The sequence below is a fragment of the Gossypium raimondii genome, chromosome 7 (genome assembly GCF_025698545.1).
Source record: "Gossypium raimondii isolate GPD5lz chromosome 7, ASM2569854v1, whole genome shotgun sequence".
In the NCBI taxonomy this organism is placed as follows: Eukaryota; Viridiplantae; Streptophyta; class Magnoliopsida; order Malvales; family Malvaceae; genus Gossypium; species Gossypium raimondii.
The window spans coordinates 47,791,248-47,807,134 of NC_068571.1; the positions used below are offsets into that span (position 1 = coordinate 47,791,248).

Sequence of the window (15,887 nt, forward strand, 5' to 3'; positions counted from 1 at the left end):
TGTTTGGAAATGGATGAATGATGGAAAATCATATAGGCATGTTGAATATTGGTTTTAAGATAGTATAAATTTGGTAAAATATGCCTAGATGCACATATGTGTATTTGGTAAGTTTGAACACTTGAACATATGTGATAATATGTCATGCATAAGACTTAATTTTGGCTTGGTTATAATGTCTTGAACTGGTTGGTGAATGTATTAAAGTATTGATGTAGGTGGAAGACAAATTGGGTGAGAAATATGACTTAGAAATGACCTTATTTCATCCACACGGGCAGAGACACGGGCGTGTGTCCTAGTCGTGTGTGACACACGGCCTAGCACATAGGCGTGTGGCTTGGCATTGGCCATGTGACCCTGCACTTATACACGGCCTAGCACACGGGCGTGTGATTTGGCCGTGTGACCTAATTCAGAGAGTTACACGGGTATGGACACGGGTTGGGACACGGCTGTGTGAGCCATACGGCTTGACCACACGGGCGTGTGTCCTTTGCACATTGGAAAAATTTTGAGATTTTGTGAAAAATTCTGAGTACCCGGTTTTGTCCTGACTTGTTTCTAATGCATGTTTTGGGTCTTGAGGACTCATATAAGGGACTTTATGAATAATTTCTGATATGAATGTTAAATAATATGAAATGTCTATATTTGATCTGTATATTCCAGTAATGTTCCGTAACCCTGTTTTGGCGACTGATACGGGTTTGGGGTGTTACAAAATAAAACAAATTTTAAAATATAAAACAAATTCTAAATTTCAATATTATCTAAAATGGACTAGACTGGCCAGTTGGATTGAGAACCGGCTAGGGTATCAGTTCAACTTATTTTTTAAAATATAAAACAAATTCTAAAGTTCAACTGCCAGTTCAACTTATTTTTTAGCCCAATTCAACCAATCCGTATCAGTTTGTTGGTCAACCTGTTTTTTTATCTCTCCCCGAATCGATACCCCAAATAATTATTGATCCAGTCGATCTAGTTTGATTTAGATAACATTGAATTTTAGAATTTTTTATATTTTTAAAATTTATTTTTTATTTAATTTTTTTCATATATTTTTTAAAATATAACTTTTATTTTTTTTGTTAAATATAAGAAAAAATAATTTTTGATTTTTTTAAAAAAAATACGTAACTTTAAAGGGTACAAACCAAATTGACAAAAAAATGTAATATTGAAGGTTAAAAAAGTTTAAAAATTTTAAAAACCGGTTGACCTACGAACTTGTACAAACTGGTTAAATTGGGCTAAAAAGTTTGTTGAACTGACAATTGAATTTATTTTTATAATCAGTCAAACTGATCGTTTAGGGAAACAATTGGTCAGACTAGTTCGAAATTAGTTTAACCAATTTTTTTTAGCTTGGTTCAACTAGTTTGTATTAGTTTGCGGCTCAATAGATTTTTTACTTCTCACCAGACAGATACCCCAATCAATTCATGATCCGACTGGCCGATCTAATCCTCTTTAGATAACATTAAATTTTAAAATTTTTATTTATATTTTTAAAATTATTTTTTGTATTTTTCGAATGTAAAGAGTTTTTATTTTTTTTCATAATTTTTATTTTTTAAATGATATTTTTAATTTTATGTTTTTATTTAAAATATGAAAAAATAATTTTTAAAAGGCAAAGATCAAATTGACAAAGAAATGTAGATGTTGAGGGCTAAAAATTATTTTACATTTGACATTGTTAACTTTAAAAGTAAAATTAAACGAAGGGATGAATATTTTAAATTAAAAAATATAGAGACTCAATGTTTCAAAATTAAAATAAATAACATATTTAAACTTTTATTTAAAAAAATAAAAAAAATAAAAGAAAGTCAAATTCGATTCAATATTTCCTATGAAAGGGAAGAGTGTGAGGGTCTTGGGTTTTAGAGCATTCACCACAATCCATGTGAACCATTTGTGGACAATGGACCCTATCATCCCTGTCATTGGCAACAGCAAGTGATCCCATCGGTTCGACAACGGGATTCGCGACGCTCAGTCTCGAGGGATGCACCAAGGCGAACGAGTGAGACTGTACGAGGTTACTCGAACCGATCCCAGACGTAGGTTGAGTCCGCACAGATGACAGAAGAGAGAGAGCATAATCTGCATCTCGAAACCAAGGTACTAACCTATCACACGACACATTGTGACTGCTGCTGCCCCCATTTCCTTCCGGTGCTGTCCTGAACGACTGACAGGTGGGTGGGGTTCGATTCTGAAGAGTGTCTTTCTTGACTATGGGTTCCTGCGTGTTAACTCCAGGCCAAGTAGGTATATTCAAACTAGCGAATGGAAACGACTCAGTACCTGCAAACGGTGCAGACATATCCGTATTCAACACTTGCATTCAAGTTACATGTATGAAAATGAAGATGATAGCGAAAACAGACCTTGGTAATCAGAGAAGTAGGTTCCAGGACGCATGAGAGAGAGGGGATACATCGACTGAGGCTTCCTTCGCCTGCGGTTGTGTCCCTCGAGACGTTTTCTGCAACTTCTTTTTCTTTCATCAAACTCCTCCAGTGAGTGAAACCTGCAAAACAAATGAACACTACAATTTACATAGCCTGATGTTTTTTTTTCCTAATCATTACAATATCGGACGAGGAAATGACAAAGTTTAAACCCATATCAATATCAGATGAGGATATAATTCTCCAAAGACACTTCAATTACGTAAAAATTATTAAAAATGATTTGTTTTTAATATCGTAATACAATATTCTATTATATAATTTATTTACATAAAAATTGAATATATAATAATACAGAATAATGCTAATTTTTATGTTTAAAATTTTAATAAAATAAAAAAATAAAATTATTAAATATTATATTAAAATTTCTATAAATCAAATTTTAAAACTTTTAAAAATATGGTTGGATCAAGCTTCAGATTAATGAATTTAGACAAAATTTAATGTTTACATTTTAAGTTGAGTCGATCTTAGATAAACATATATTGTATAAGTACTATATTATGAGACTCATAATGATATAAGAAAGAATGAATTAAGTTTAAATTAATCATTTATAAATATTATCTGTTTGAATGAACTTTGAGACCCATCGAATCTAATCCTAAATAATGATCTGATCCCAACCTGACTCGATATATAGATTATAAGAAAATTGAGAAAAAAATAAAACCTAACCAGCAAAGCAAAAGAAACAACAGAAGAAGGAAATACATAACTGAGAGAAATCATTAGAAATATTCTTTTAAAATTTTAGTTAATCCCCTCAAAAGTTTAGAATTTATCATTAAAATTTTAATTAATTCCTTTTGAAATTGTTCTCAATTCTCATAAAATCTTTAAATTTTTTGAAAGTTTTAACTAAATCTATCAAAATTGTAAATATTCTCATTAAATCTTCCAAATTTTTAATTTTTAAAAAAAAAAAAATTAGTTAACCCCTCCCCAAATCTTAACACCAAGATCCACCGTTGATCATACCTACTGCATTGTTGACAAAATCGTTGCTTTTTGCCATTAATGAAAACTTGAGCAGCCTTGGAATGGAGTTGACACACTTTATTGCGCCTATGATAGTCCTTGCATTTACTAAGCTCTGAATTGCACCCATCAACAAGACACCAAACTTGTTGACGGCTTCCATTGTTGTTGCTTGCTCCAGCTCTCTTTGAAGATGACGAAGAAGAAGACGCCATTGGCAATGGTGGTTTCTTCCATTTATTCAATGGACCAAGCTTCAAATCAACTGAGAAATCCCCATTTGATGATCCATTGATTGTATCAAAGCTTGGTTCTTCAACAATTGTAGGTAAATTCCAAGTTGTAGCACCTCCCAAGTTCCAATCCATACAGCTGTTTGAGTTACTCAAGTTCCAATCTAATTGTTTATCTCTTTGGAAAGTATTCAAGGCGAAAGGGTTATTCATTGCTTCTGGCGATCAATACCTGATTTAAAAAAAAAAAAAACTTTTTTTTTGGTTAAAAATGTTAGCAAGTGTTATTCCAAGAAGATAGGAAAACAAGGGAAAAAAGAAGTTCATAAATGGTAAAACAAATAATGAGTTAAGAAAAAATTTTGGAAGAGAGTGTTGCTTACATACAAGCCAAGGGGAGATTTTTTTCCAAGACATTTGTTCATTGATAAGGACTCTATTAAAGGCTAAGAAACTAATGTGTAAACCTTCAATTATTAATAAACTATATTTTAGCCACTCAACTATAAAAAGTTACAAAATGATCATTTAACTATTTAAAATTTTCTTTTTGGTAACTAACAGTGAAGTTACTAACAAAATATAACTTGACAACTTTTAAAATTGGCATAATAACAACTTTAACCCTCAACATTTATACATTCATCAATTTAGTCTTGATTTCAAAAATTAACCCTTAACATTTGCACATCATGTAATTTAGTCTTCTTCTTTTCTTTTTTATAGTTTTACTTTTATTTGTGACATTGAGGGTTAATTTTAAAAGAATGAGAAAAGCTGAAAATTAATTATTATCTTGGATTTTCGAGTGTTTCCATCGTTTGGTATATTTACGACCAAATTAGTTGATAAATTTATATATTAGCTCTTTAGGTGAAAGAGTCACAAAGAAAAGCAATTTTTTTTAAAAAAGGGACCAAATACGCAATATGTAAAAGTTGAGAGTTAAATTTTTTAGAATCAAGACTAAATTGACACAATGTATAAATGTTGAGGGTTAACGTTTCTATTATGCTAATTTAAAAAGCATCCACGTAATATTTCCATCAACCATTTAACAACTGGTGACGAAAAAAGAAAAAAAAATCGAATAGTTGAGCAATCATTTTTTAACTTTTCATAATTAGGTGACCAAAAAAGAAACTTACTAATAGTTGGGTGAGTATAGTTTGCCCTAAAGTAATAGAAGATGAACAAGAGAAAACTAGTCACATGTCTATATATAATAGGTTAAATCTTGCTATTACTCATTGTACTTTACAAAAGTTATGGATTTAGTCTCTATACTTGAGTTTATGTACTTTTCAAATTGGTCAATTTCAATCTCTGTACTTTTGAATTTTAAAATTTTAATCATGACCCAAACACTAACAATTAAATTAGTTTTGTTAAATTCAATTACTAGTCTTGTAGTATGTATATAGTTATATATTTGGTTTATATTGTCTAATTGAATAATTCTAAGTCCCTATACTTTTCAAAATTTGAAATTTCAATCTTGATTTAAAATGATAATCGTTAATCCATTAACTAGGTTTTAGTGAGTAATATATGGAAATAGAAAGTGACTTGAAATTTTAGTCTTGACACAAAATGACAGTTGGTAATCTATTAACTGGATTTTTAATAATATATAAAATAACAAGTTGGCATAGCATTATACATATAATAATATGTTGGACGATCGGATTTAAGAAATAGTAAAACTTAACTTAATGAATTTAATGAAACTTGAAAATATAAAAAACTAAAATGATTAAATCAAAATATAAAGATTAAATCCAGAATTTTCTTAAAGTACAAGGACTAGTATTATAACTTTAACCTTGTACACTGACAAGACCCCATTAGAACCTAATAAAGTAACATGGAAAGAGCAAGAGGAAATTAGTCACATGTCTACTATCTAAAGTATGCTAAAGAATAATGAAAAAAGATATTAATTGCTTGCTGGCTGTACCTCATTTGCAGGGATGTGACACTGTCTTGAATTTAAAGGACAGAAATCCACGGTTTTTTCTTTCAATATCAGTGTTTTTATTTAAAAAAAAAAAACCAAATTGAAAATTTATTAAGAAAATTTTGGTCTTGAGTATATATACAAATAATCTAAATAAATTAATTATTTAAGAAAATAATTCACTTGTAAAATCATGTACGAAAATGACTTGTTTTGAACAATAAATTTTGGTGTCGTCGTTGCCTGATGCGTCGTAAACTAATTAAAAATTTGACTAAGGTAAGTACATCTATCAATTAATAGTATAGCTATAGTGAGTAAATATGTTATTTTCACGAGGACTACAAGTATTAGTAATTATTATCTTTCTATTATTTAATCGATAAATTCAAGTGATTGATTAAAACTATAATTAACTAACGAACACGATAAAGAACAAACCACGAAAATGAACTATTAACAACCAGAAAGTAAAAAAATAACTAGGAAAGAATTCACCTAGATTTTATCTGTCACTATCCATCTAAATTACGCAAATTCTTTACTTAGTAACTTGATCCGTAGAAATCCCTAAATTATATTAATATCTCTTTTGAGAGTAAGAGCAACTAACTCTAGGTTGATTAATTGAAATTTCTTTCTAATTAAAACAAATTATTGCATTAACTCGTGCTATGAATTCCCCTATTAGATTTGACTCTAATCCAGTAGATTTATGTCTTCATATTTTTAGGATTGCATGCATTTCCACTCAATTACGCAAGATCTACTCTTAAACAGGGTCTATTCCTCCTCTGATTTAAGCACATCAACCATGGATCAATAATCTATAAATATCAAACTAAGAATTAAGCACACATAATCGAGAGCAATAAACCAAGTGTTTATTTCGTAAAATAAAAAAATCAAAAGACAAAATTCATCATAGGGTTTATCTTCCTTAGGTATTTAAAAAATTAGTTCATGCTTGAAAATAAAAACATCCAAGAGACAGGATAACCGAAAGAAATAAAGAATCTCATGATAATCTCCTAAGAAATCAACTGGGAATCTTCAACATTTACAGAAATCTACTTCAGTTAGCTTCATTGGTATTTTTCAAGTTGTTTTCTTGACTCTTCTATAACGACTAACTCCTATCTTCTTCTTTTTGTCATACATACGTCTTAAAATAGGCCAATCATTGGCTGGTTTAAAAAAATAATTTTTTTGGGTGCCACCTTTGCTATTGGCGGCAACTGAAGTGTGATTATATAAAACGTTTAAGGACCTGATGAAGTAATTACCCTTTTTAGATTAGATGAAGGGGTGTCGCTGTGGCTTTTGGTGTAACACCCCAAACCTGGCCTAGACGTTATGGCCGAATCTGGCGATGTCACATGGAATGGGATTTGAAGACAAGATTGTCGAGTTAAAACCGTTACAGTTAGTTAGCTTTTATTTAATTAGGAAAAAAATAAGTACTAGTTGATTTGCTTTAAAACTTGTCTCTTAGCAGAAGCTTTTGTAACCAATTAATTTAGGAAAAATCGTTTCTATTTACAAAAACCTTATTTTTTAGAAAAATCGTGTTTTGTTGAGTTGCAGTTTTAAAAAAATCCATAAAAACAGTATAAAGTCCCAAATTTAAAGCCAACCAGACCATAGTCCAAAAGTTACATCAAAAACCCCAAATAAGTAATAAATTCTAGACATTAACAGAAAACAATCTAAAATTTACATGTGGCCACCGTCGAGTCCTCTGCTGCACTGACCCGTCAAGTCTGGGGATTACCTGTACAGATTAAACAGAAAAATGGTGAGTTTTCGCAAACTCAGTGTGTAATCCCCACAGAAAACATGCATACATATATTTAACAACATTCAGTTAGATACAGTCTGGGGCCTGTGCCCACCACAGAATCAGTTTGGGCCTTAGCCCATTCAGATACAGTCTCAGAAATACATTAGGCATTGGCTCATATCAGTTGCAGAATGCAGATACAGTAAATTAGAATCCTACCTACCAGCCTCTACACACCATTTCCGTCCAATCCTACACACCATGTGGGGATTAAATCAACCCATCCATCCCTACATACCATGCTGTACCGAAATGCTGTACCGAAATGCGGTACATAATCAGAAGGTTGCAGTTGAGTTACCAGATAACAGGCTTAATAGCCTTTTAGACACTTCCTCCAAATATCATCAACCCACCCCAATGCAATGCAACATACAAAATATGTCTTGTCATTATGCAATTAATGGTACACACATTCAGATATCATAAGTCATGCTCGGTATAGAAATTAGACAGACAGATCACACATATAGGGGTCTAAGTAAAACTTACAGACCCTACAGTAGGTCCAAAGTCGACTTAGGCGACCTGTGCAACCTTACAGAAATTTTTAGAAAAATGGGCTCACATGTGGCCCACTCGGCCCAAATTGGCCTTGGCCTCGTGATCCATTTTTAATGTAACCCGTGCTAGTTAATTATTCATATATGTTTTTACTATTTACTTATATGTTCCTTTAAAGCTGTCTACTTGAGTCACTGTTACTAAATCATTTATATCTTGAGTTACAAAATTCCAAATTAAGATCCTATTGATGTTTTTGAAACTAGACTCAAATAACTTTCTACCATATAATTTTTGAAATTTTTGGTTTAGCCAATAAGTACAGTAAAATCTTCAAACCTACCCCTATTCTGCTGTTTGACAGCTTCATCCCTTCTTTCCTAAAAATTAATTATCTCTTATTAAAATATTTGTATGATGTTTCCATTTGTTTCTATTGAAAATAGACTTATTAATAATTTAAACATGTAAATTTTAACCCCTAATTATTTTTCTCCAATTTTTGATGATTTTCCAAAGTCAGAATAGGGGAACCCGAATTCATTCTGACCTTGTCTCACAAAGTTTATTATACCTCACGATTTACAATTCCATTACTTACACCATTTCTTCTATGAGAGAGTAGACTCAATAAGCTTTAATTCTATATTTTGTTCATCCTCTAATTCGATTTCCACAATTTATGGTGATTTTTCAAATTTAGCCTATTGCTGCTGTCCAAACAGCAAACAATTTCGGCTTTTTGCTGAATCTTTTTTTTTTTTTTGCGTTTCGGGTACATACTTGGTTTTGGTTTGATGCTAAAATAGTCCCTGAGCACTCCAAAGCCTATAATCAAGATACTATCAATTTAACGGATTTACAAGCGAATTGATAACCAAGAACGAACAGAAACCCAATTTCCCATCAATGATAACCCTCCGTTTAACTATTGTTAAGACGAGAACACGAAATTCACCAATCCGAGCCTCCCCCTACACTCAAATCGCAGAGAAAAAACATTACCACTTCAGTCGCTAAGAGATTCATGACAGAAACGAAGATAAATACTTACCAAAACTAAGCGAGCACTAACCGCGTGAGAAAACGAAGGAAAATAAATGGATTAGGGAAAAATTAAAAAGAAGAAAAAAAAGAGAAAGATGAAAAAACTCAGAGAATTTCGGCAAGAGGAGAGGGAGAAGAATAGACAACATAATCTTTTTGGAAAAGAGAGTCAAAATTCGGTTATGGAAAAAAAAATCCCAATAACCCCCAAAATCCCTTAATCTTCTCCCTTAATTCCCACTACACATCCACTACTGAGAATCCCCCTATTACACAACTCTATCCCGAAATCTGAGCAAAAAATAATACCCTTATCTGCATAGGGATTCGAACACAAGACCTCCACCATAATAACATACCATTTGATCACCAAACCAGCAAGTCCATTCTGATGTAATTTACCCAACAATCAAATAAAAGACTATTGAACAAGAGTAAGACCTAATTCATTCAAAATACCAAAATTTGCCCAAGTAAAGACTCAAACTTGGGACCTCCCAAACACTTCCAGAACACATAACTACTAAAGCTGACAGATATATGTGTCATATTTTCACAATAACGAAATTAGAAATTTCAGGGCGTTACATTTGGCGACACCCACTTAAATGATTTTAAACTTTTGGTCTATTTGCATGTTAGGTTTGTCCCCTTTTAAAATTAAATTTAAATAACCCTTAAAAATATAAGAATTCTTATTTTTTTTTAAAAAAATAATAAACTTTAAAAAAACTATATAAAATTCTTATTTAAATTACCCAAATATATCCTTAAGATTTTTCTCAAGTAAAAATTTCTTATTTAAAACTTGAGAAAAAATTTTAGGATATATTTGAGTAATTTAAATAATAATTTATATAATTTTTTAAGTTTATTGTTTTTAAAAAATAAAATAAATAGAGTTTATTTTTGTTACTTTTATATTTTTAAGGATTATTTAAATTTAATTACAAAAGGGGACAGACTTAACATGCAAATAAATTAAAATTTTAAAAGTATTTAATTGGGTGTCGTAGTAATCACCGCGCCACCCTTTTTTTTCATCAAATCTAAAAAGAATACTTACTTCATCAGGTCCCTGAACGTTTTATAGAATCACATTTCAGTCTGGTTCCGCCAATGGTAACGACGACACTAAAAAATATTTTTAAAACCAGGCAATGATTGGCCCATTTTGAAGGGTGGTGCCGCCAATGGTAACGGTAACACCGAGATTCACTGTTCAAAACGGGTCATTTTCATACATGATTTTACAAGTGAATTATTTTCGTAAGTAATTAATTTATTTGAGTTATTTTTGAAAAGGAAATTATATATATAAAAGTAGTACAAATTTTTCATAGTTGGAGAGGTAAATCACCATGTTATTTAAAAAAAAAAATCGAAAATGTCACAAGTTGCTCTCACGGAAAGAGAAATTATCATGTTAAGTAACAATTTCATAAAAGAGTTACATATAATAATAAATTTGTGACTTGATATGGCTGTTAATCTCTTCTATTTTCGAACATTTGTTATTTTTTCCTAATAACCTAAATAAAATTTTATTTGGTTTATTCCTGTAAAAAAAAACCCTTTTAGGGATTCACAATTTTTATTTGTAGAAATGACACAAATGAATCCATAAATTATTCGACCCAAGTAAATAAGTAATTAGTTGTTATTGTCCAGAAAATTTCATATTATATATGTTTTATTATTTCAATTATAATAGGGTAAATTATAGAAATAATCACTTTTATTTGTCTCAAGTTATATTTTAATCACTTATGTTTGAAATGTTACGTTTTAGTCACTTACCTTATCATGTTACAATATTTTAGTCACTGAGCATTAATTGCCATTAACGGTGTAACGGTAAGCTAACGTGGCACGTTAAATCATCATTTAAAATAAAAATTTTAGGTTAAATTATATAATTGGTCCCTATATTTTTTTTCGTTTTGAGATTTTTTTTATATTATTTGAACTTTCCCTTTTTTTTCTTTATTTTCCATTCTTTTCTCCTTCTTTCTCAGTTTTCCTCCTTCATTTCTTTTAATGTAATTTTTCTATGTTTTCTATTTGTTAAAACTAGTCCCTATACTTTTTTAACAATTTGAATTGGGAAGATCAATCAAAGAGAGGGAGGAAAAAAGAAAAGAAAAAAGTTAAAAGAACATAAAAGAAAAATTAAATTGCTTAAAACGAAAAATATGAGGACCAATTATATAAATTAACCTAAAATTTTTATTTAAAATGATAATTTAATGTGCCACATCAGCTTACCGTTACGCCATTAACGAAAATTAACAACTGAATGACTAAAATATAACATGAAATAAACAAAAGTAACTATTTTAATAATTTATCATTCTTTTTATTATTTCGGGTGGTTATCATTTCCATGGAGTTGTCTCTTCCTCTTATTAACGCTTCTGTCATTTAAATTTACCTGTGATTGTCAAATATGGTTATTAGTACAATTATCACGGTTCAATCTCAAGGGCATTGTTTTAGCAGTGCTTGCCACGTTTTCAATCTAATCCACATTGATGAAATTAAAAAAAAATATTAAAATCACATTTACATTGCATCATATCATACAATTGGTAGGTAAAAGTGAATTCAAAATCTATCTCGTGAAATTTTTAAATTATTGGTTGTTGTAAATCTAATAATTTGATCATATTAATTTCGCATTATCTAATAATTTTATCTAATAATCTGGTGCACAATGTAAAGAATAAAAGAAAATATAGATAGAAACTCTCTCTTTTCAATAACTCACTAGACCTAAACCATAACCCCTGTCTATATCAAACTATTTGATAAGCATCAGACTTTAACTTCAACTAAAGAAAACCCCAAATTCCAATGCTTTTCGTGATCATGAGCATCATTAACTATGTAAACTACTTACTAATTGATAGTCACGTTTTCATCTATGTACACAGATTAGATTGAAAACAAAAAGAAACGTGGCAAGCACTACTGAAACGATGCCCTTGAGATTGAACAGTAATAGACAACTCCATGGAAATGATAACAACCCGTAGCAAATTTGAAATGGTTTAAATATAAATAATCGGACTAATTTGAAGAATACAATATTCAAACACAAATTAGCAAAAACCGGAACCATATCCCACTTGATTCAATTAACCAATTTAATCTTATTTTTTTATAATTTAGAAATCAAGTCGGTTCAACTTTGTTCAAAACTCAATTAAAAATTTGGGTTACATAACCATTATAATCAATATATCTATATAGTTTTGACCATAGTTAAACTATTACATAGATTTAATTTATACATGGTAAAACTTAAACCAGCATAAAATCTAAACTGAAAATTCACTTTAAATTTAAGGCTAATAATGGGAATCAACAACATCCACCGCAGCTGTAAAAAAGAGGGGAATTTTAAAAAGGAATGGAAGGGTGGATTGATTTATTTCTGTATTATCGGCCATGGAACGTGTGGTATTCCTCACCACTCACACACTGTCACCATTTTCATGTCTGCAAATTGCAAAGTGAAGTCCCACACCAATACCAAACCACTCAAACCAACGGATCCTAGATTTTGCTGTCGGCAACACTGCTGTTTTGCCTCTCGTTTTCTTCCATCTCTTTATACGCTAATTCTATGCTGTACGGTAGACAATGTGATGAAATAGAAGAGCATATAGGCTGCAATAAATTACGAACAAAACTTTATGTTAATACCACAAATGTCTTCATCAAGTTTATAGTTTGCGGATAGTATTTAGGTAAAACTTTTTTTTGACAATGACGATTTTAGTATTTGAATTTGTTTTAAATGTTCGACGAAGAAGTTCATTTTCACTTCTTTCAACCATTTGTTGATGATAAGTAATGACAAAACTAGAAATTTTGTATTACAAAACTCATGAAATAAAATTTTTTTGGATGAATCAAAGCTAAAATCATTTATGTTAAAATGGTTGAAATTAAATTATTAAATTCTCAGATTAAATCAAGCAATTAAATCTTAGAAGGTCTAAAAAAATTATTATACCCAGGGCCCCAGCCTATTTGGAATTGCACCATTGCTGTGTATACAGGTCGAATTTAAGTTGGATTAGATTAAGATATAACATCTTTGTAGAAAGATGACTTATATATAATGCCCCAAAATTTTTAATTTCGTTATTGTGAAAATATTATACAAATATCTGTTAATTTTAGTGGTTATATGTTCTGGGAGTGTTTGGGAGGTCCCAAGTTTGAGCCTTTACTTGGGCAAATTTTGGTATTTTAAATGAATTAGGCCTTACTCTTGTTCAATAGGTTTTTTTTTATTGTTGGATAAATTACATTAGAATGGGTCTGCTGGTTTGGTGGTTAAATGGTGTGTTATTATGGTGGAGGTCTTGTATTCGAATTTTTATGTAGGTAAGGGTATTATTATTTTGCTCAGATTTCGGGATAGAGTTGTGTAATAGGGGGATTCTGAGTAGTGGGAATTAGGGGAATTTTGACTCTCTTTTCCAAAAAAATTCGGCTATCTATTCTTCTCCCTCTCCTCTTGCCGAAATTCTCTGAGTTTTTCCATCTTTTTCTTCTTTTTCTTCTTCATAATTTTTCCTTAATCCATTTATTTTCTTTCGTTTTTGCACACGGTTAGTACTCGCTTAGTTTCGGTAAGTGTTTCTCTTCGTTTCTGTCATGAATCTTTTAGCAACTGAAGTAGTAATGTTTTTTCTCTGCGATTTGGGCGTAGGGGGAGGCTCGGATTGCTGAATTCAGTGTTCTCATCTTAACAATAGTTAAATGGAGGGTTATCGTTGGTGGTAAGTTGGGTTTCTGTTCGTTCTTGGTTGTCAATTCGCTTGTAAATCCGTTAAATTAATGTTGAGTATCTTGATTATAGGCTTTGGAGTGCTCGGGGACTGTTTTATCATCAAACAAATCCAGATGTGTACCCGAAACGCAAAAAAACAAGGGATTCCGTGAAAAGCCGAAATTACTTGCTGTTTGGACAGCAACAGTAGGCTAACTTTGAAAAAACGCCATAAATTGTGGAAATCGAATTAGAGGATGAAAAAATATGAAATTAAAAATTATTGAGTCTAGTTTCTCATAGAAGAAACAGCGTAAGTAATGGAATTGTAAATCGTGAGGTATAATAAACTTTGTGAGACAAGGTCAGAATGAATTCGGGTTCCCCTATTCTGACTTTGGAAAATCATCAAAAATTGGAGAAAAATAATTAGAGGTTAAAATTTATATGTTTAAATTATTAATGAGCCTATTTTCAATAGAAATAAATGGAAACATCATCCAAATTTTGTACTAAGAGATAATTAATTTTTAGCAAAGAAGGGACGAAGCTGTCAGACAGCAGAACAGGGGTAAATTTGAATATTTTACTGTACTTATTGGATGAATAAAAAATTCTAAAAATTTTATGGTAGAAAGGTATTTGAGTCTAGTTTCAAATACGTCAAGCGGATCTTAATTTGAAATTCTGTAGCTCAAGATATAAATAATTTAGTAACAATGACTCAAGTAGGCAGCTTTAAAGGAACATATAAGTAAATAGTGAAAACATATATGAATAATTAACTAGCACGAGTTACATTAAAAATGGATCACGTGGCCAAGGCCAATTTGGGCCGAGTGGGCCACATAGGCATGTTAGCCCATTTTTCTAAAAAGTTCTGTAGTCGACTGTGGACCTACTGTAGGGTCGGTAAGTTTACTTAGACCCCTATATGTGTGATCTGTCTGTCTGATTTCTATACCGAGCATGACTTATGATATCTGAATGTGTGTACTATTAATTGCATAATGGAATGACATATTTTGTATGTTACATTGCATCGAGGTGAGTTGATAATATTTGGAGGAAGTGTCTGAAAGGCTATTAAGCCTGTTATCTGGCAACTCAGATGCAACATTCTAATTATGTGTCGCATTTCGGTATAGCATGGTGTGTAGGGATGGGTGAGTTGATTTAATCCCCACATGGTGTGTAGGGTTGGACGGAGATGGTGTGTAGAGGCTGGTGGGTAGGATTCTGATTTACTGTATTTGCATTCTGCAACTGATATGAGCCAAGGCCCTAATGTATTTATGAGACTGTATTTGAATGGGCTAAGGCCCAAATTAATTCTGTGATGGGCCCAGGCCCTAGACTGTATCTAATTGAATGTTTTTGAATATCTGTACGCTTGTTTTTTTGTGGGGATTACACACTGAGTTTGCGAAAACTCAACCTTTTTCTGTTTAATCTGTACAGGTAATCCCCTGACTTGACGGGTTGGTGCAGCGAAGGACTCGACAGTGGCCACACGTAAATTTTAGACTGTTTTCCGTTAATGTCTAGAATTTACTACTTATTTAGGGTTTTTGATGTAACTTTTGGATTATGGTTTGGTTGGTTTTAAATTTGGGACTTTATACTGTTTTTATGGATTGTTTTTTAAACTACAACTCAACAAAACACGGTTTTTCTAAAAACTAAGGTTTTCGTAAATAGAAACGATTTTCCCTAAATTAATGGGTTACAAAAGCTTCTGCTAAGAGACAAGTTTTAAAGCAAACCAACTAGTACTTATTTTTTTCCAAATTAAATAAAAGCTAACTAACTGTAACGGTTTTAAATCTACAATCTTGTCTTCAAATCCCATTCCATGTGACATCGCCAAATTCGACCATAACGTCTAGGCCGGGTTTGGGGTGTTACAATATCAATATGGGACAAGGGATAATTGTCAAAATTATACATGAACTTTGATCTAATTTGCAATGTTATGCATGAACTTTGATTTTGCAAGGTTTTATACATGAAATTTGATTTGATTCATTTTTCAGAAATT

At 31.2% G+C, this 15,887-nt stretch overlaps 1 protein-coding gene across 1 annotated transcript; it reads right to left on the reverse strand.

Annotated features, from left to right (window-relative positions):
• Positions 1–1,735: 1,735 nt before the first annotated feature.
• On the reverse strand, positions 1,736–3,942 carry LOC105786068 (squamosa promoter-binding-like protein 13A). Its single transcript, XM_012612334.2, has 3 exons — positions 3,471–3,942; positions 2,403–2,545; positions 1,736–2,319 (listed from the first exon to the last, which is right to left on the reverse strand). Exons 1-3 carry the CDS (start codon positions 3,914–3,916, stop codon positions 1,850–1,852), a joined length of 1,059 nt encoding a protein of 352 aa, XP_012467788.1. The 5' UTR covers positions 3,917–3,942; the 3' UTR covers positions 1,736–1,849.
• Between the last annotated feature and the right edge of the window lie 11,945 nt (positions 3,943–15,887).

Bases quoted from the DNA above. Each gene is read 5' to 3' on its own strand.
- LOC105786068 (XM_012612334.2), bottom strand. From the start codon at position 3,916: ATGAATAACCCTTTCGCCTTGAATACTTTCCAAAGAGATAAACAATTA. The intron at 2,546-3,470 runs GTATGATCAACG...TTTGTTTTGCAG, and splicing joins TTTTGTCAACAATGCAGTAG to GTTTCACTCACTGGAGGAGT. The intron at 2,320-2,402 runs GTCTGTTTTCGC...CACCGTTTGCAG, and splicing joins CTACTTCTCTGATTACCAAG to GTACTGAGTCGTTTCCATTC.